Consider the following 20697-nt stretch of genomic DNA (forward strand, 5'->3'; position numbering starts at 1 on the left):
AATAATACTCAAATGGACCATCAAAAATAAAGTGTTACAGATTATTCTCTAGAGACAGATATTCATTTTTTTTAAAGCATGTCACATAATCTTGTTCAGTTTGTCAGAAAACAAGGCTTAATTTCTTCATTCTACATTTCAAGTAAATCTTGGTGTATAGGGATATCTAGATAGGTGGATTGTAAATTTATGCTCATTTATTGCAGTTCATGCAACATTTCATTGCTCTTATTTAAAAGTTTTCTAAATGTGAAAAGCTGACTCAAGATTTTTTTCAGACCTGCAAAAACTCTGATCAACCATCTCAAACTAACGTTCAAAGAGGCAATATTTTAGAAATACATTTTATTCAATAACATCACTCTAAAAAAAAAAACATACATGTACTTTTATCCTCTTTTTGATCAACAGATCTTGCTTAAATATTTTTTTCAAACATTTTAGGTACACAAGCAAATATTAAAATGAATGGAAAAAAGACATCTGTCTAGCCATATATTTTGACCCGTCTCTAGTATTAGTAACAATTAGAAAAATACTTAAATGTAACAAGAATCCCATGGGTGTAACAAACATAAAACAAACACTATATACACATACATAATGATACTATAGAAAACACTGCATTTTATAAAGGTGACACCAATATCGCTCGGCTCGGTCACACAGTTTGACCCTTAAAGAATCACACAATGTTAATGCAATATTAAAACTCTTCACCTGTGAGCCACTTACCAGGCAGCATGTATGTACCCTTCATTCTCATTGGCACTTGGTGTTTCTCGCTTCGCTGTGTAACAGCAATTTGAATAAAATTACAGCCAATCACTAGTCTCCACTCTAACCGTGTCTTTGTCAATCAGGTCATGCTGTTCTGTTGGCTCTTCTTCATTCGGATTATCTGGTGGCAGTTCAGTTATTTCCGGAAGCTGGACACGCACCTGAATTCATGCATTTAGAGACACAGACACACACAATCAAGTTTAGAGCAAGTAAAAAGTGCCCTCAAAATTATTTCATATTAGTGCTGTTAAAGGATTAAATCGCATCCAAAATAAAAGTTTGTATAACATAATCTGTTTGTATTCACAGTGTATAAATAAATAAAACATATAAAATACAAAAAAAAGCGAAAACAAAATATTTACATATACACTCACCGGTCATTTTATTAGGTACACCTTACTAGTAGGACCCCCTTTTGCCTTCAGAACTGTCTTAATCCTTTGTGACATTGATTCAACAAGGTACTGGAAATATTCCTGAGATTTTGGTCCATATTAATATGATAGCATCACAGTTGCTGCAGATTTGTCGGCTACCCATCCATAATGTGAATCTCCTGTTCCACCACATCCCAAAGGTGCTCTATTGGATTGAGATCTGGTGACTGTGGAGGTCATTTAAGTATAGTGAACCCATTGTCATGTTCAAGAAACCAGTCTGAGATGATTTGCGCTTTATAACATGGCGCATTATCCTGCTGGAAGAAGCCATCTGAAGATGGGTACACTGTGGTCATAAAGGAATGAACATGGTCAGCAACAATCCCCAGGTAGGCTGTGGCGTTGACACGATAATGGGCCCAAAGTGTGCCAAGAAAATATCCCCCGCACCATTACACCACCACCAGCCTGTTCTGACCCTACCCTCCAAATGTAGCAGCAGAAATGGAGACTCATCAGACCAGGCAACATTTTTCCAATCTTCTATTGTCCAATTTTGGTCAGCCTATGTGAATTGTAGCCTCAGTTTCCTGTTCTTAGCTGACAGGAATGGCACCCGGTGTGGTCTTCTGCTGCTGTAACCCATCAGCCTCAAGGTTGAACGTATTGTGCATTCAAAGATGCTCTTCTGCATACCTCAGTTGTAACGAGTGGTTATTTGAGTTACTGTTGCCTTTCTATCAGCTCGAACCAGCCTGGCTGTTCTCCTCTGACCTCTGGCATCAACAAGGCATTTGGGCCCACAGAACTGCCACTCACTGGATATTTTTACTGGATATCACTTTTTGGGACCATTTTCAGTAAACCCTAGAGATGGTTGTGTGTGAAAATCCCAGTAGATCAGCAATTTCTGAAATACTCAGACCAGCCCGTCTGATACCAACAACCATGCCACATTCAAAGTCACTTAAATCACCTTTCTTCTCTATTCTGATGCTCGGTTTGAACAGCAATACATCGTCTTGACCATGTCTATATGCCTAAACGCATTGAGTTGCTGCCATGTGATTGGCTGATTAGAAATTTGGTTTAACGAGGAGTTGGACAGGTGTACCTAATAAAGTGGCCGGTGAGTGTATATTTATTAATCATTTGTATCAGATATGAATATTTAACTTTTACAATTAGAAATAAACATTTTCTCAAATATATTTCTGCATTTATATATACACATACAAAATATGCACATACATACAAAATAGTTCACATACATTATGCAAATACAAGCCTTTATTTTGGATCTAATTAATCAAGATTAATCTTTTGACAGCCCTATTCTGATTTGTATCTAAGGTACACTCATGTACGTTTAATGTTACTTTTATTCTGTCTTCCAAGTGCTAGTATGTCCTTCAGAAAAATGATATACAGTTATTGCGCACAGTTCCGTTTACCCTCCTATTGATATTTCTCCTCCACGGGCAGCGCAGCCGGAGGAAAGAAGTGCAGGCCAGGAAACAGCGACAGGAGAACACAGCCTCCACCACTGACATCAAGATCAATGGACACCACAAGATTAATGTAGTACCCTGGAGAGAGAGAGAGAGAAGTATGTTTGCGCTGTTGAGTTCCATTCAAATGCTTATTCTGCATTATTTCTAGATGACTTCTGAATGACAATTCTATTTGCATTTGGGAGTACAGGACTATTAATTATTATTCCGATTAATTATTCACAGCAATTTAAAACCTATTAAAAAAACTGAGCTGAAAAACAAGCATGCATGAATACATATTTCAATTCTAAAATTACACTACTGAGAGAACCCCAATGCCTCATTTATTTTATTTGTGCCTGGATTGATTCTAAATGTAAGAATTAATTTTTTTTTCAAAATGTTCCAACAAATTATTTATAATGGCTCAATATACTAGGGGTGTGCAATATTGTCTTAAAATGGTATATCTTTATCTCCATCATATAATATCTTATCCTCATGAGACCCGAAGAAAATTATATTCTTTTTTTTCTGTGATTTCCTACATCCTTTGGGTTAAAAAATAAATTCTACAATTTAGAGTTTTACATTTTGTTTTTATTTTTAATTTTACAGCATGTCCACTGTAGTGGACCACAGGACCATTTAAGTTCAAAACAACCGCCACTCAGACAACAAAACTGTACAGGATATGGCTGTAAAGGCATAATAATCCAATATTAATGTAACATTTTCTATTTTTCATCTGTAGACCCCTTACAGAATGTTAAAAAGTCACACCTAAAATAGAAGCACAGCATAATAACATAGAATACACCATCATACAATAGGTAAATACAATAAGTAAAAGACAAAAAGCAGCAGAAGAGGACAAAAAAGCCAAAGACAAATAGTACAAATAAGTGTCAAGAATACAGTACTAATGCTGACAATGCTGATTTGTCAATAACCAATTTTTAACGTGAGACTGAAAAGAACGAAAAGCGAGTGATCTTCTAATTGTTGGTGGGATTGAGGTCCATTCCCTAGCAGCTTTCACTAAAAATACTGACTGACTGAATTAACTTTTTTTTTTTTTGAGAGGAATAATACGGTCCCCTCTATCACCACCTCTAGTAGTTCGGTGAGCAGTCGTTCTAATATTCACAAACGGATTTAGTTGTGAAGTCAGGTTATGTAGGGTCCTAAACATTAAACAGATATGTACATATTTAATTAAAATTCTCCAAATAAGCAGGTAGTATTTCTTTAATATTGAACAATGGTGAAATTGAACTGATTTCTTATCAAGGGTTTTTATAGATTGTTTGTATAATGATTAAAGTGGCTTCAAAGTAGTAATGCTGGCTTGGGACCAAGTGGTTAAACAAAAATGATATGAGAAATGATCATGGAGTGATAATAGATTAGGGCAGCCTCACATGACATCTGATCACGAATAAATCTAAAATTTGCTAAACTGAATCTGACCCGGTTACGATTATCTTTTGTATTAAGTTACATTAGAATTGATCAGACTGACTCACATAGATGCGCGTGGGGTCAAAAGGGCATTCGTTGGTGATGCTGTACAAACTCATGTTGGCAGGGAGGTTACAGTGGGCAAATAGATTGTGTCCTTCAAGTACGATGACCCTCACAGAGGCAACGCTGATTCCCACTGCAGAGGCGGTACCCAGCAGCACACCCAGGACACTCACCACTAGGAGAAACCAACTCTGCAACATGGAGAAAATGTGTAATTAATAATACATGGATGCACTATTTGGTTGTATAGAAAGTTTTAAAGTACATGGCGTGCAATGGCAACAAAAAATTATGTTATTGCAAAAGCAAGAAGGACAGTATTGAAAGTTTTTGTGTGTATGCGTCTACTCACCAGCAGCTGGTTTTTCTTGTTCTTTGAGAGAACAATCGCCGAAATTCCCCCAATTATTCCCTGCAGGTTACAGCATGGCCATGTATGTTAATTACAGTGTAGATTTCAAGCAACATGCCTGGCTATTATGTCTCTATCACATCACTGCATGCTGGGTCATAATTACATGCATCAACCAATGTCCATAACACAAACATGGAGACTTTAAAGGGATAGTTCACCAGAAATTGAAAATGCTCAGGTCCATTTGTCTAGGCTTTGGATTAATAATTATTATTACATATTTAATGCCACATCAGCAACTTATGGCTATTTCGTGGCTAAATGGATGTACATTAAAATATTACATGATAAAAACAAATTCGTATTATATAAAAAAAAGGTTACTTAGACAAATATATAAAATATAAATAGATAAAATTTACAAAATAATTTATTCAAAGTTAAATATGATTTTTCAGTTCTATTTTTGATTAAAAAAAATGTAAAACTCTTCCTGGTGGTACCTTTTTAAAAATGTCCATCAAAGTAATCTCCTTATAAAAATGTTTTCTAATGGAATTTAAACTTATACATTCCAACAAAATATGTTTGATGGTAAGAGCAGTCTGGCAGTTATTACATTTAGGTGATTCTTCGTTATTTAATAAATATGAATGTGTCAACCTAGAATGTCCAATTCGTCATCTGGTATAGACCGTCTGATCATGCCTGGTTTCGAAATTATAATTTGCTAAATGTCTTTCATTTATTGTCAGGTTAGGCTTTGGATTAAAGACAATAATGTTGCCCTTTCTTACATAGACCAATCATTTAACCTCAATGTATCATCAGGAGCCACAGACATTATTTTGTTTTGCCTGTATCTTTTTTGGACTCTCAAAATGCTGGTAGATACTGAACTGCATTTAATTAAAATCAACATAGACCACAATTTCAAGTAAAACATTATTTTTATTTTTTAATCAGGCAAAGAACCAGATATGATAACTTCATTGGCATTAATTATAATATATAGTCTTATAATTGATTATAATATAAAGTTTTAATTGTTCAAATGTCTTGTAATAACCCAGAGTAATCCTCCAGAGTTTTTCTAATGAGTATTTTGGCCTATAAAGGGTTAATGCATATCAAAAAAAGTCAATAACCAAAATATAAGATGGCCAGAGGCAATTAACAGCATCATTTTATTTTTTGGGTGAATTTTGCCCTTATTTTCAATAATTAAGAGTAGTGTGGCCAGACATACCATGAGTCCTGCCGCAAGAGCGATGACATTGGAGATTGGATAGACAAGCTTTTGGTTCCAAGTTAACACACTTATATGTCTGAGCACAGCTCCGTGTACCAGTGCGCCCAGCAAGAAGTTCACATGACCGACTAGGACCAGCCCCAAACCCATCTTCATCAGGATCTTGTCATCCTTCAGACTGCCGCAACAAATGCCTACAGCAAACACATAATATCAGGCCAGGCAGCAGTTTAACAGGACATTAAGAGTCAAAGGACTACATGCAGTGTGAAATCCAAAAGAATTAGAGATTGTACAGTACTTTAAAAGCCATGACTTCGCTGAAAAAAAAAAAAATTATTATGAAGTGTCAGACAAGTACACGGTTTTTTTCTGACTACTGCTCAAGCGTTTACTGAAAGTGCTTCAACAAGATTTTTTTTTTCTCGTGTTAACCAAACCTGCACTTATTTGATCCAAAGTAAAAGGAAAAACTATAAAATATTTAACTATTTAAATTAACTGATTTCAATTTCAATAATATAATATAATATAATATAATATAATATAATATAATATAATATAATATAATATAATATAATATAATATAATATAATATAATATAGCTGGACAGACCTGGTAGGCCCAAACGTATTGTGAGGGTCCTCTGGTTACGTCTTGCTGAGCCTCAAGTCAGAGGGATTTTCAACTCTCACCTCCAGAAGAGCTTTAACCAAATCTCGAGCTGTTGACCTCGACTGGGAATGTGGTCAGGCAGTGGAAGGAATACTTTGAGGATCTCCTTAACCCCACCAACATGTCTTTCATTGAGGAAGCAGAGACTGGGGATGCAGGGGTGGACTCACCCATCACCCAAGCTGAGGTCACTGAGGTAGTTTGCAAGCTCTGTAGTGGTAAAGCAGTGGGGGTGGATGAGATTCACCCTGTGTATCTTAGGTCTCTGGATGTTGTGGGGCTGTCGTGGCTGACACGTCTTTACAACATCGCATGGAGGTCAGGGAGAGTACCTCTGGACTGGGCAACTGGGGTGGTGGTTCCCATTTTTAAGAAGGGAGACCGGAGGGTGTGCTCCAACTATAGGGGGAAAATCACACTCCTCAGCCTCCCGGGGAAATGCCAGGGTACTGGAGAGGAGGATCTGGCCAATGGTTGAATCTAGGATCCAGGAGGAACAATGCGGTTTTCTTCCAGGCCGTGGTACACTGGACCAGCTCTATACCCTCACCAGGGTGCTCGAGGGTTCATGGGAGTATACCCAACCAGTCTACATGTGTTTTGTAGACTTGGAGAAGGCATTCGATTGTGTCCCTCATGGAATTCTGTGGAGGGTGCTCAGGGAGTATGGGGTCAGAGGTGATCTGTTGAGGGCCGTCTCCTCCCTGTATGAACAGAGTAGGAGTCTGGTTTGCATTGCCGGCAATAAGTCAGACTTGTTTCCAGTGCATGTTGGACTCTGGCAGGGCTGCCCCTTGTCACCAATTCTATTCATAATTTTTATGGACAGAATTTCAAGGTGGAGCCTTGGGCTTGAGGGGGTCCGCTTCGGGGACCACAGGATTTCATCTCTGTTATTCGCAGACAATGTTGTCTGTTGGCTTCATCGAACATGGACCTTCAGCATGCACTGGGGTGGTTTGCTGCTGAGTGTGACGCGGCTGGGATGAGAATCAGCACCTCCCAAGTCCGAGGCCATGGTGCTCCACCGGAAAAAGTTGGTTTGTCATCTCCGGGTTGGAGGAGAGTCCTTAACCCAGTTGGTGGAGTTTAAGTATCTCGGGGTTTTGTTCACAAGTGAGGGAAGGATGGAACGTGAGATTTACAGGTGGATTGGTGCAGTGGCAGCGGTAATGCGGTCGATGTACCGGTCCGTTGTGGTAAAGTAGCTAAGCCGAAAGGCAAAGCTCTCGATTTACCGGTCAATCTACGTTCCTACTTTCACCTATGGTCATGAGCTTTGGGTCATGACCGAAAGGACAAGATCTCGGATACAAGCGGCCGAAATGAGCTTCCTTCAAAGGGTGGCAGGGCGCACTCTTATGGATAGGGTGAGGAGCTCTGACTCCCGTGAGGAGCTCGGAGTAGAGCCACTGCGCCTCCACATCGAGAGAAGTCATCTGAGGTGGCTCGTATATCGGTTTCGGATGCCTTGGGGAAGAACCAGGACATGCTGGAGGGACTATGTCTCTAGGCTGGCCTGGCAATGCCTCTGGACCCCCCCGGAGGAGCTGGAGGAAGTGTCTGGGGAGAGGGAAGTCTGGGGTTCTCGCCTAGGACTACTGCCCCTGCGACTCGGCCCCGGAAAAGCGGCAGAAAAGGATATGATATAATATAATATAATATAATATAATATAATATAATATAATATAATCCTATGACTTTATAGCAGAATTTTAAGCATCATTACTCCAGTCACATGGACCTTTAGAAATTATTCCAATTTGCTGCTCAAAAATCATCATCATCATCATCATCATATATAAGAGTCTGTTCTCATATCATCCACTTAATACTTTTGCATATAAAGAACAGTGGAAGGCTGAAATGCAGGTAGCGATTACACAAGAAAACTGGATTGATATTTGCTCAGAAGCCAAAATAGTCACAAACTCAAATGTATGGAGAGAATTTAAGTGGAAAATCATTACAAGACATTTCCGCACCCCAGAAATTGTAGCAATGATCAGAATAGGCTCATTTAACAGATGCTGGAGAGAATGTGGTGATCATTTAGGGAACCACTCTCATATCTTTTGGCATTGCCCAAAAGTGCAGCAGTTCTGTGATGATATCTATAAATATACTTCTGACATATTTTTATTGATGTTCCCTTTGGTCCAACTGTGGCAGTCCTTGGTATGGTGTCTGAGAGCATGGGGGAAAGAATTATTATTTATTTCAAATATTGCTTTCTGCAGCATTAAAATGTATTATGTCTAACTGGCTCAGATCAGAACAACCTACATATGAACAATGGATTAAAAATTACAGAAATCTATGAAAAGGGAAATAACAACTTATTGCTTTAGACTCCAGATGAATATATTTGAAGCAAAGTGGAACCCAATAAGAATTATACATAACTAAATTTAAATATACAATGTAGATTTAGTAAGCAGCCACATTATATACACGACAATTATATGCAACATCTCCCCACCCCCCATTTTTTTTGTTTTGTTTTTCACACTTCAAGACAATATAAAATATTTTTTTTCTCTCCATAATCTTTTCTCTGATTTTGTGTTACGTTATAATAATAATAAAACAGTTTAAAAAATAAAATCATCATTATTATTTTATTATTATTAGCTTAGTAGATTTTTTCCGACCTTTCATTTATAAATAAAAAGTTCAGAAAAACAGCATTTATCTGTCATAGAAAAACTTGGTGATTATACAATTCTATATCTCTGTCATCACGTCTGATTAATTTCAACAATCTGTGCAAAATAAAAGTATTAATTTAAATAATTCCTTTTCAAAAGAAAAAAAAAAAAGAACATACTGACTTTTGAATTGTATATTTTATGATGTGCAAAAAGTGTTTAATTTTAGATCAATGTTGATCTTTTGATGTTTCTAATCATCAAAGAATCCTGACAAGAATTACTCAACTGTTAATGAGTATTGATATAATAATAATAATAATAATAATAATAATAATAATAATAATAATAATAATAAACATTTATTGAAATACATATCAATGTTTTCCAAAAGATTGTGACTGGTGTGATGAGGCTAAAAAATTCAATATTTCAAGGTTTTACTGCTTCTGCTTTACTATGAATACAGTAAATGACGGCTTGGTGAGAAGAAGAGATGTCTTTACAAACTTTAAAGAAATCTTAGTCATATAACTTTTGACTGAGGAAGTAAACATACAAAAATCCTGCCTGCAAAGTTTCTCTGAATAACAACACAGTCATGCAGGCAGGTACGGCCAGATAATGCGACTTCTATAATCTGGGTGTGTATAAAAGTGTATTGTATTAGCATTTATTGTGTTTGAATGGTTTAAAGAATGGCACACTTCTGGGGATCTGATGACAGCACAACTGTGTATAGTGACACAAAGTCTGTAAATGTAAGACTGTATCTAAAACCCTCATAAGGAGATGCTTTGAGAATGTTTTATGAATACTCATCAAACCTCATCAACTGAACCTGCATTTAGAAAACTCTACATTCACTAACATTAGAACAAATTTTAAGTGTACATGTTGTGAATTAAACAAAAACATATTTTTAGAAGTACGGCTGTACATGAAAATATTAAATAATCTATGCAATTATTAGTAAATGATCCTCGATTGATTTTATTTGTTTTTTTTAGTATTTGCTTTCACTTACTTCGCATTATATACCACAGTGTTCCAAAATATTTTACTAATGAATTTCCATAACTTGTGCATGACTCTTTCATGCTTAGAAACAAATAATTCTAATAATATGTTAATTGTTTAAACCTTCCATAAAAGTCAAGTTATTTTTATGTGTAAGTTTTTCAGCTCTTATAATCTCAAAATCATTCCACATAAATCAGCAGATTTATTTATTATTTTATACAAAATTCTGCGCAGAAAGAGCCAAACATAAAAGTCTGCAGATTCTTTTGGTCCTACTGATTACATGTTAGTTTAAATGCAACCAAATGGTGATCAAAACCCAAAATCATAATTAACTTAAGTTGTTGATTTGAATTAAATTGTTGATAGAGGATTTAACTTTGTTTCAATTGATTGTTGACAACTGCCATTTGCTAGTCAATTGCCATTTTATACTTTGCCACTATACTAATAAAATGGCTATGATTTACTCATTTGTCACCTAATGGTTTTAATCATAAAATATAATCTGGTTTAAACCTTCATTCTTAAGACATATATGATTTGTATAATTATATTTAAAGAAGCACAAGTCAAAAGTAAGTTACATTTGATGTAGGTTAAATATAGCTGTTACACTGAACGGTGAAGGAATATTTTGTCACCTATTAGATAATTTAGCTTCACATAAATAAAAAACAGCCACAACAAAGCAAACACTTAATACACCCAATTAACAGCTTTTTACATATATAAAATAACTTTTGTAAATTTAGTTTAACCTTTCTTATTTTGACCCCATATATGCATTCGCATGTAACATTCAATCATGCTGAATAGACAAAAGCCAATTCGCCAAACTGTCTTTTAAGCTCCATGGATAGAGAAAAAAGGTCTGGAACGATGATGCAATAAAATTATTTTTCATATGCTTTTTAATGCACTTTAAATGCTTTAATGCACTGTAAACAACTTTTACTGAAGCAAAACTTAATCATCACAAAAAAACATGTAATACACAAAGCTGAGAACAACAATAGCCTACAGGGAAAAAACCCAACGCAATATAAAAAGAAAAAAAACATTTAAAAGTCCTTCACAAGATCCTATTAGGAAACAGGTTAACATCCATTAAAATACCGCCAATTAGCAGACATTTAACCGACAAATTTGAGGAAACAGAAAGAGCTGTGATCATGACGTTGATGTGTTTCCAAATAAATAAGACCACACCCAGACCCCTTTCGCAATCACTCCCACCCCGTAAAAATCAACACTTATTAACTAGTCTACTTATAAGATAAACGAAGAGCAACTCACCCGAATTCACCATCCTGAAGGCCTTCTTTCGGATTAAGTCATAATTAAAGGTTTAGGATATCGAAAGATCTTCCCCTCTTACCGTGCCTCTCCGCAGGCTGGTTTCCTTCTTCCCGTTCACCTGCGCTCATGACCACGCCCAGTCCGCCGCGCACCTGTGCTCACTGACCGCTAGCCGTCGCTGTCTGCGAGCAAGAGCGGTCGGTGTCAAAATACTGGGCTTTATATATAGGCAACATCCGAAATTGCACACTTCGCTACTAAACATCACTTGCAAACCCATAAAAGTATTTTTCTGTATTATAGACCATTTTAATATGTCAATGTCACTGGCCCATAAACATTTCCTGCTTGTTATTAACAAACTATTTTATAACTACAAGAGACATTTCAATCATATCTTAATGTTAAAACGGCTGTCATAACATTATATATTAATATGTGGACCATTATTGGATTCTCGGAAGCTAGAAATTAAAAATGTAAAACAGGAAATAGGTCAGGACCATTGTTATTGTTTACATCCCTCAAAATGGTATATATATATATATTATAATAAGAGATATTCTTATAGAAGCTTGCCAAAAAAAAAAAGAAACATATTTTTATACTTTAAATACTGCTATCTGTTTTTATACTATTATTATTTTACACATTATATTTGACAATTTTTAATTAGGTTGAGGAAAAGAAGGGGGAAATGTTTTGAAAACATGGTGAATGCATCAAATAACAGAATTTAGATAGTATGAATGTATTATTAGTGTCATTTGTTAAAAATAGGTACCAAATGGAAACCTTTTTATCATTCATTCATTTTCTTTTCGACTTAGTCCTTTTATTAATCAGGGGTCGCCACAGCGGAATGAACCACCAATTTATCCAGCACATGTTTTACGCAGCGGATGCCCTTCCAGCCGCAACCCATCTCTGGGAAACATCCATACACACTCACTCACACTCATACACTACGGGCAACTTAGCCTACCCAATTCACATGTACAACATGTCTTTTGACTGTGGGGGACACCGGAGCACCCGGAGGAAACCCACGCGAATGCAGGGAGAACATGCAAACTCCACACAGAAACGCCAACTGACCCAGCCGAGGCTCAAACCAGCGACCTACTTTCTGTGAGGCGACAGCACTACCTACTGCGCCACTACATCACCCGAGCCTTTTTATGTCAAAAAATACTTTTTCTAGCAGTTTAAGCAAATGCTAAAAATGTATAATTTTTTATTTATTTTTATTGGGAGAATATGCACAATTACAGAATGTTGCAAGTAGCCTATATAAAGATCTTCCACGTTTTACTTAAGCATATAAAATTAAAACAAAATATTTCCTTCTATAATTATTGAGTACAAATGATTCTATTACAGTTACATATATAAATATAATAATATTTTTTTAAACAAAAGTCTACACCTTAAAGGTGATTTATAAACTAAGTATAATTATGTGTTGACCACTTTCCGATGGGTTTAATGGGTTATTGCTGTAAAATAAAACACTTAAATTTTCAGAATTAAAAGTAAATAAGCAATGTGGTAAATATAAATTTATAATATTAATATAAAATGTAGACAAATTACAAAAACATCTTTAAAAACAGACTTAAGCCTATATATCAAATAATCTAACAGTGTTTTGGTTGGCTATGAATACTAGGATTCAGAGTAATCGGGGAAGGTCTGCCTTTTAGAAATAATAAAAAAAATATAACAAGGAAATAAAGTTATCATCATTCACAAAACTGTATTTACCTCTAAAACTGCTATGTAGTACGTTTTTGTTTTACAAATGATTTTTAAGAGAGCTATAGTCACCTGCTTTAGTGTCAACCTGTCTTATTAGTGTGCATGAGTTGATGAAGTAAACCTAAACACCTGCATGATCACCTGAATCTCATTAATGCATTAGCCAGTGCGACTTAAACCTCTTCACAGCTTGCATCTGTAGCAAGTTCTGTAAGACACAGAAAGTTGTGATTTAAGTTCTACAGGTTTTCATTCAGTTCAAAGTGATACGATTGGGATGGGGTCGTTTTGGTTGTCATCTGTTGTGCTATAGCGTATCTAGCGCTACCTGTTACATCAAATGAAAATGTTTATAATGGTCACTTGACAGCATATGTGCCAGGAATCATACAAGATATCTGGCATGTACCAGACTTTATTGCGTTCCCAAAAGATGGAAGTCTCCCGAATGCAGTTTCTGGGTTTGTGCCTGCTTTCCCAATGCCATACGATTTACAGACTCTACTGGAGAGAAGAAACAGTTTTTTATTAAAGATCATGAAACGTATGTCATTTAACTTGTTTACTTTTTAAAATCCATTAGATACAGTGTTTTACAATCTGATTTGTTTTGCTTTAGCGTTTTGGAGTGAACCGGCAGATACAAAAGTGTTCCAGAAAGGAGAGCTGTTGCATCTTCAGGTGTCTGCTTCACCTGCTCCTGGTCAACAGCTTTATGTACAATCCTGCCACGCTTCATCTTCTCCAAACCATGCGGACAAACCTGAAGTCTCTCTCATCATTAATAACGGGTAGGTTCTTGCTGTAAGCCTTATTCCCTGTGCACTTGCTCCATGAAATAACTTAATTTTGTTTGCCAGATGTGTGGCCTCCAAGGAGTCTTTGGTGAAGTTTGTGATGCAGAAGAGTGACACTGTCAATTTTTTTGTTAACACATCCAGTTTAAAGTCTTCTGAGGTCAGAGTCCAGTCCCAGTTATAGGATTAATCAAATCCTTTAAAGTGGCAATGGCTTGATCTGTAATGATCTTTTGTTTGCTTTCAGAGTTATATTCACTGCAAAGTGTATCTTACTGATTTGGGGCTGACCTCTGCCACCAAATTCTGCAACTACAACAAGCGCAAATCCAGGTTGGTGTTTAATCACTTGGTCTTTTGTTGTAAACCAAACTTTTGTAACTTCTCAAATGTTTTGCAGGTGGGTTGATCTGGGTGGCCAAACCTCTGTGTGTGATTGTTGTGGAAAAAGATGCAGAAGTGCAATTGAGCACGCAGTGCTGCCTGGTCCGTATGGTGACTAGTTTTTTTTGTTTTGTTTTTCCTCTCTTCACCAATTTTTATTTATTTTTTTGTTGTATGACAGTATAGAGCAGGGGTGTCCAAACATGGTCCTGGAGGGCCGGTGTCCTGCATATTTTAGTTCAAACTCCAATTAAACACACCTGAACCAGCTAATCAAGCTCTTTCTAGGTATACTAGAAACTTCCAGGGAGGTGTTGAAGGAAGTTGGAGCTAAACTATGCAGGACACCGGCCCTCCAGGACAGAGATTGGACACCCCTAATATAGAGGTTTTTCACTCATCACAATATTGTGTTTCTAATATTCAGGGGTGGATTTGGGGTTCTAACTGACAAGGGTCCGGAATTTTGTCCCATACATAAACTCATTTGTCCTATTTTGACTGCTATACCATAATGGTAAAAGTCACCCATTGAAAAAGGCTTTAGGACCAAGCGGAATTCTGTTTATTGCTGCAGTGTGACTTCAGCTAGTCAGTTTTGGCCAATCCTAACAAATATTTTAAGTCCAACCTCCAGCTGTGCAAGAAGACATACAATCTGACATAAGTCCTCTTTCGCTACTGTATTGAGAACATTTGACAAGTAGCTTTTTTTTTTTTTCTTTTTCTCCTAAATCTTGGAGGTGTGAAGCACCAATAGAGGACCATGTTAAATTTCATTTGAATACTATTTTGGCTAAAATAGTTAGAATTTAGAATCATGCTTAATGTCACTAAAATCCAGTATTTCAATTTCATAATTAAATAGAAAAATAGCCATATAATTGCAAAAAGGTCCACTTTGACATGCCCAGATGTCAACAACAGCATGGATTGTATGGTAATCTACTACTGAATACAATGTTCTGCTTCTTTATGCGGTCTAAACCACAGTGATCAAAATGTAAGCTTCTAAATCAAGGGTTTCCAAACTCCGTCCTGGAGGGCTGGTGTCCTGCTGAGTTTAGCTTCAACACACCTGCCAGGAAGTTTCTAGTATATCTAGTAAGAGCTCGATTAGCTGGTCCAGATGTATTTGATTAAGAGTTTAGCTCCAACCCTCCAGGACCGAATTTGGACATCCCTGTGCCAAATCTTATAGAGAATGACTTGATAAACAGGTAAATGTGTAATATTTTGACAAACTGAATTTTTCTAGAGTCTCTTCTGCTTGATTTTTAGTTTAGTGGCATTGTTGACATTCTACTCTCCAATATGGCCAACTGAAGAAGCCTTTGTAAAATTCTCTTTTGCCACCTGCAGTAATACTAGGTCAAATTGTTAATTTAATTAACATTTCTGTGACCTTTTATAAATTGACCATCAAGGCTAGTTGTTCAAGCTGAACTTTTCTGAGTCTTGAATCCATTTAAGCAGCCTTCACTATTTCTGTTCTAGTTTCTCTAGACCTGACTGCTGTAGTGAGCAGCGGCCAGCTGATTATTAAAGATGAACCGTCTGCACCTCAGACCACACCGCTAACACTGGCAAACAGAATTTCTACATCCAGCCCTGCCACCGTAACCCAGCCTGATAAAAGATGGATCATGGCTAGTGACTCTTTCTCTGGGAGCTCAGCCCACAACTACATGGACGATGTCTCCCATTGGCCTATTCAGCCTATTGGAGGAGGAGTGGTGATCATCAGCCAGGGGCAAGGAGCTGATTTATCAATGTGGCTACCAGAAATAACAGGGTTTGAGATAAACCCAGTGGGTCCTTTGGGAATTGGTCATCCAGAAAAACCTGCTGTTGATGTAACCGTTCAGCTTGAAAATCTGATTCCAGATCAAAGCGCTTTTAAGAAAAGTCAGGCTGTAGATGAACCCAAGGTTGATGTTGAAACTGTGGATTCAAATGATTATGTTGTGGATGATGACTTGAGCATGTGGGATCCTAAAGACTTCTACCTTATGTCTGAGCTTGATACAAAACCTGTTGATGCTCCGTCTAAACCAGAAAAGCCTCACTTGAATTTTGAGTCTGTATTTAACCTTCCTCTGAATGACCAACCAGACATCAACCCTGCCCCAGAAAAGCTCTCTGGAAGTGCTGAAGAAAAAGATGAAACCGTTTTCAGGCGGGCTGAGGTGGTCTTTAAGGATTTTAAAGAAGCAGAATTACCTGAGCCAGTCTTCTACTCTAAACTGAGTCTGAATCGAGCGGCAGATGGATCCAGTTCTCTCACCTATGAAGAGCAGAAGAGGCCCAGTGTAAGAAAACAGGAGAACAAGACATCAAAAAAAGAAAAGAATGGTGAGAAAACGCTGAAGAATGAAATGAAAGATACCTCTGAAATAAAGGAGCTGGTTTTGCCCCTGTTAAATCAGCTGAGGTGAGTCCCAAGCAGTTCAGTTTTATTTAATTGTCCTTATTATGCTGTTGGTCTTCACTATTAATGTTTCTTTTTTTTTTTCCTGCAGAGGACTGTGGAAGTAACCAGTGTTACATAATCTCTGTGGTTGTGGATTTGGATATTGTATGTGTTTTCAAACTAAATAAAATTCTCATTAAATATTTGTTGCTATCTCTATTGTCAAAGAATAAGATTTTTACTTCTACCCCTTTTGCGGAATAATTTTATACACCCTTCACTTGCTCCAAACCTGTATGCAAGACATCTTAAAGTGTTTTGTAGCAGTAACTAGACAGTTGCTAAATTTCATTAATGTAAATTTGCCCAGGCAAAGATCTCTCAAAGTCCCTTGACACCACACTATAATGTTTGCCCAGTCACAGGATTTACGATGCCCCTGATAAGTGGAGGGGCACTTTGATGCATAATTTCAATTAAAATAGTTTTATTATAACAGGTCTTATTTTTTTTTTTTGTAAATATAATTTTAATGAAAGAATTAAATGGAGTCTGTTTGCAGTTTAATAAAGGACACACCGTTGAATCATAGGGTCATTTTCTCAAGGCTTTACTTTGTGACATTCATCATCTCAACATCATTTCCCACTTATTACCCAGTGTGTAAGAAATCTCAATGTTCCATTTGATAAACTTAAAATTTGACCAACAGATCTGTACTGTCATAAAATCCTGCTTTTACCAGCTCAGACAACTGTCTAAAGTCAAGCTGTTTTTATCCCAGAGAAATTTTCAAACAGTGATTCATGCCTTCATAACTTCTGAAGTCTGGATTACTGTAACACTCTCGCTTATTGTATTTCTCAGTCTTCTTTCTGTCTCGTCTGCAGCTAGTACAAAATGCAGTTGCTTGACTATCTGCCACCCACAAGTATGTGTCGGTAACTCCTATTTTAGCTGCACTTCACTGGTTACCCATTAATAGAGAATTGATTTTAAAATGTTATTTGCTCACAAAGCCATCAATAATCTTGATCCTCAGTACCTTACTGACTTGCTTTGTCCGTACACCCCCTCTCATTAATTGAGATCTTATGATCTCAATCTACTCACCGTGCCTAGAACATGCCTTAAAACGAGGTGATCGAACATTTGCAGTTGCTGGTCCTAAACTCTGGAACACACTACCAATTCACATTAGATTTCCCCCTCCGTTTCTGTTTAAGTTCGTTTTAAAATTCTATTTTCTCTAAGACTCCTTGATCACTGTTTTATTGCGTTTATTTGTTAAATGCTTCTTTTATATTCTGCTTTCTTCTCTGCCTTTAGAACTCCTATGTATAGCACTTTGGTCGTTTTTAAATGTGCTTTATAAATGAATATTATATTGTATTTATCTTAAAGCGTCGCTGTGGTGCAGTAAGTAGTGCTGTCACCTTACAGCAAGAAGGTCATTGGTTCGAGCCTCGGCTGGGTCAGTTGGCGTTTCTGTGTGGAGTTTGGATGTTCTTGCGTTCGCGTGGGTTTCCTCTGGGTGCTCCGATTTCCCCTACAGTCCAAAGACATGTGGTACATGTGAATTGGGTAGGCTAAATTGTTCGTATAGCGCATGAGTGTGAATGTTTTCCAGAGATGGGTTGCGGCTGGAAGGGCATCTGCTGCGTAGAACATGTGCTGGATAAGTTGGCGGTTCATTCCGCTGTGGTGACCCCAGATTAATAAAAGGGACTAAGCTGAAAAGAGAATGAATGAATAAATTTCTTGTCTTAATTTCCAAGACCTGTGTGCATAATGGGCTCTTATTCACTTTTTTAATTGTTAAAATTATAGTATTTACTATTTATAACGATTACTTCAGCCTAATTCCATATTGTGTGTAATGTGAAAGCAATCTGGATATTTGCCATGATACTGTTGTGACCGTCCAGCGTCAACTGCATTGCTTTCACTGCCATACACAAATTGTATAATTTTTGTATGCACAGATGTCTTTTTATGTTTCTTTATTAGCTCTGTCAGGACGACTTTTATCAAAGATAACTGAGAATTAGCATACTACTTCAGTTGGGGCTGTGCTTCTGTTCTGGGCATACACTCCTTGCCAAATGCCAATCTATGCAGATTAACCCCTTAGCAGAGGCGTAGTGGACATTTTAAAAGTGGGTGGAACAGCTGATTGAAATATAAAATTTTACTTTAATTTTATTATCAATCCCCTGTTTCTAAATGGTCTGTGTCTAAAAGGGAGAGGGACGTATCCCCACTGCCCCCCGCCCGTTTGCTACGCCCCTGCTCCTCAGGGTGAACAGAACCAACATTAATATAGCAGATGTCATTAATGTTCTAAGTGATTATTTTATGTAACATCAAAATTTGGTGGTCTGACTCCATAAGAAATATCCATTGTCAAGTCCTGACAAGACGAGAGGAGGAGTTGTGTGCAAAGCAATTAGCAGCTGAATAATTAGCTGAATGAACCTTAGAAAGCAAATAGTGGAACATACAAATAAATAAGGGGTCTGTCCTAATACCTATATTTAAGGCTGAACATGCAGTGTGTGTTAATTAAATTAGATATCAATCATAAAGTCATATTTGTTCGTTTTATTGGGAGAATGATGGGTGTATTTTGTGTCAGAAACTACTGATCAGAAATGTAGTTTATTGAGTACAAAATATTAAATGCACATAATAATAATAATAATAATAATAATAATAATAATAATAATAATAATAATAAGGTTATATATTGGCATTGGAGGTTCAGTGAAAAAAATAGCAATGATTTGAGTTTGCTTTAAATATGGGTCCCGAATGGGCTTTTTTATCTGAGTGTCAATGGGTTTGTTCATTGGTTCCACGTGGGTCGTACCTGAATCCATCTCACATACAATCTGAATAGAGCTTATCGTCTTCTAGGCTAAAAGATGGAACCAATTTGAAAAACACTGGTCAAAAACAAAACAAAACAAAAACAGTGACTGTCAGCAAGTTTTGAGGAAAACATGACACAGCGTGTTACAAATAAGCCACACACTGTTGGACACCAATTAAACTAACAAAATAATTGTTGAATTTTGAGTGTAATGTTGAGAACTTTTTATGCAAAAATGTTTTTTAATAGAAAATATTTTTTAATAAAAAACTTATTTTATTTCTAATAATGCAAATAAATGCATTGTATAATAATGGATAATAATGCAAATAAATCCAAATGTGTTTGTCCAATAGATAAATAAATAAACATGCTGTGCTATGTAGAATAATAAAGAAATTGAGTTAAGTACTGAAGAAATATTATATTTAAAGTAAACTGGATTGAAATTAATTGTGTGAAATGTGACTTTATAAGCAGGTGTTACAACTAACCCTCTGTCTGTTATAACTTGCCCCGCAGAAGGGTAAACAGTACATTTTTTGCTCCTGGCAGTTTTGGCAATATTGCACAGAAACCATAGGTCCGGCGATCACACAACCAGTGCTCATTTGTCAGAGAGGTTTGTGTGTTGTTGGTAATAAATATGGCTCATCTAACCCCTTTACTTTGTTCATTATTTGGCTGAAAGCAAAAAGTGTTACTTTGTGCCCCGCTCACCCCTATTGTGCCCACATTGGCCCTACCATAATTTATGTTGGAGCATCATTCTAAAAAAGTGTCTTTATAGATTAGATTAAAACAGTTTTAAATGTATTAAAGCGTTATTAATAAAATGTTATATAGTGTATGTGGCGACAGTAGAGGCCCTGAGCTGTAGACTGCCTCACCCAGATGTCGCTGTTGGATGTTTCTTGTTGAATCTGCTGTCCTGTACACCGCATGCTCGGGGCTCGTGTTTTTTCTGTTATCCCGACTGTGACCCTGCTCCTATTTCCTCCGCTCGAGCTATAAAGT

General features: G+C 36.7%; 2 protein-coding genes across 5 annotated transcripts; one reads left to right on the forward strand and one right to left on the reverse strand.

The window, feature by feature from the left end:
* Positions 1-482: 482 nt before the first annotated feature.
* Positions 483-20653, reverse strand: tmem54a (transmembrane protein 54a). Of its 4 annotated transcripts, XM_056477086.1 has the most exons (7): positions 20571-20653; positions 11530-11632; positions 5797-5993; positions 4545-4604; positions 4192-4383; positions 2609-2755; positions 483-941 (listed from the first exon to the last, which is right to left on the reverse strand). In XM_056477086.1, exons 2-7 carry the CDS (start codon positions 11576-11578, stop codon positions 816-818), a joined length of 771 nt encoding a protein of 256 aa, XP_056333061.1. In that variant the 5' UTR covers positions 11579-11632; positions 20571-20653; the 3' UTR covers positions 483-815. The 4 variants fall into 4 exon arrangements, with proteins under 4 accessions (XP_056333061.1, XP_056333062.1, XP_056333064.1 ...); XM_056477087.1 differs by lacking the exon at positions 20571-20653 and having other exon boundaries at positions 2621-2755; XM_056477089.1 differs by lacking the exon at positions 20571-20653 and having other exon boundaries at positions 2621-2755; positions 11448-11583.
* Positions 13500-16830, forward strand: zpcx (zona pellucida protein C; the record flags this gene model as incomplete). Its single annotated transcript, XM_056477277.1, has 6 exons — positions 13500-13755; positions 13831-14002; positions 14072-14168; positions 14256-14341; positions 14409-14494; positions 15890-16830. Coding segments are annotated over 6 exons (1638 nt in total), but the record flags the coding sequence as incomplete, so codon positions are not given.
* Positions 20654-20697: the final 44 nt, after the last annotated feature.

Source organism: Danio aesculapii, chromosome 17 (assembly GCF_903798145.1).
Source record: "Danio aesculapii chromosome 17, fDanAes4.1, whole genome shotgun sequence".
Lineage (NCBI taxonomy): Eukaryota > Metazoa > Chordata > Actinopteri > Cypriniformes > Danionidae > Danio > Danio aesculapii.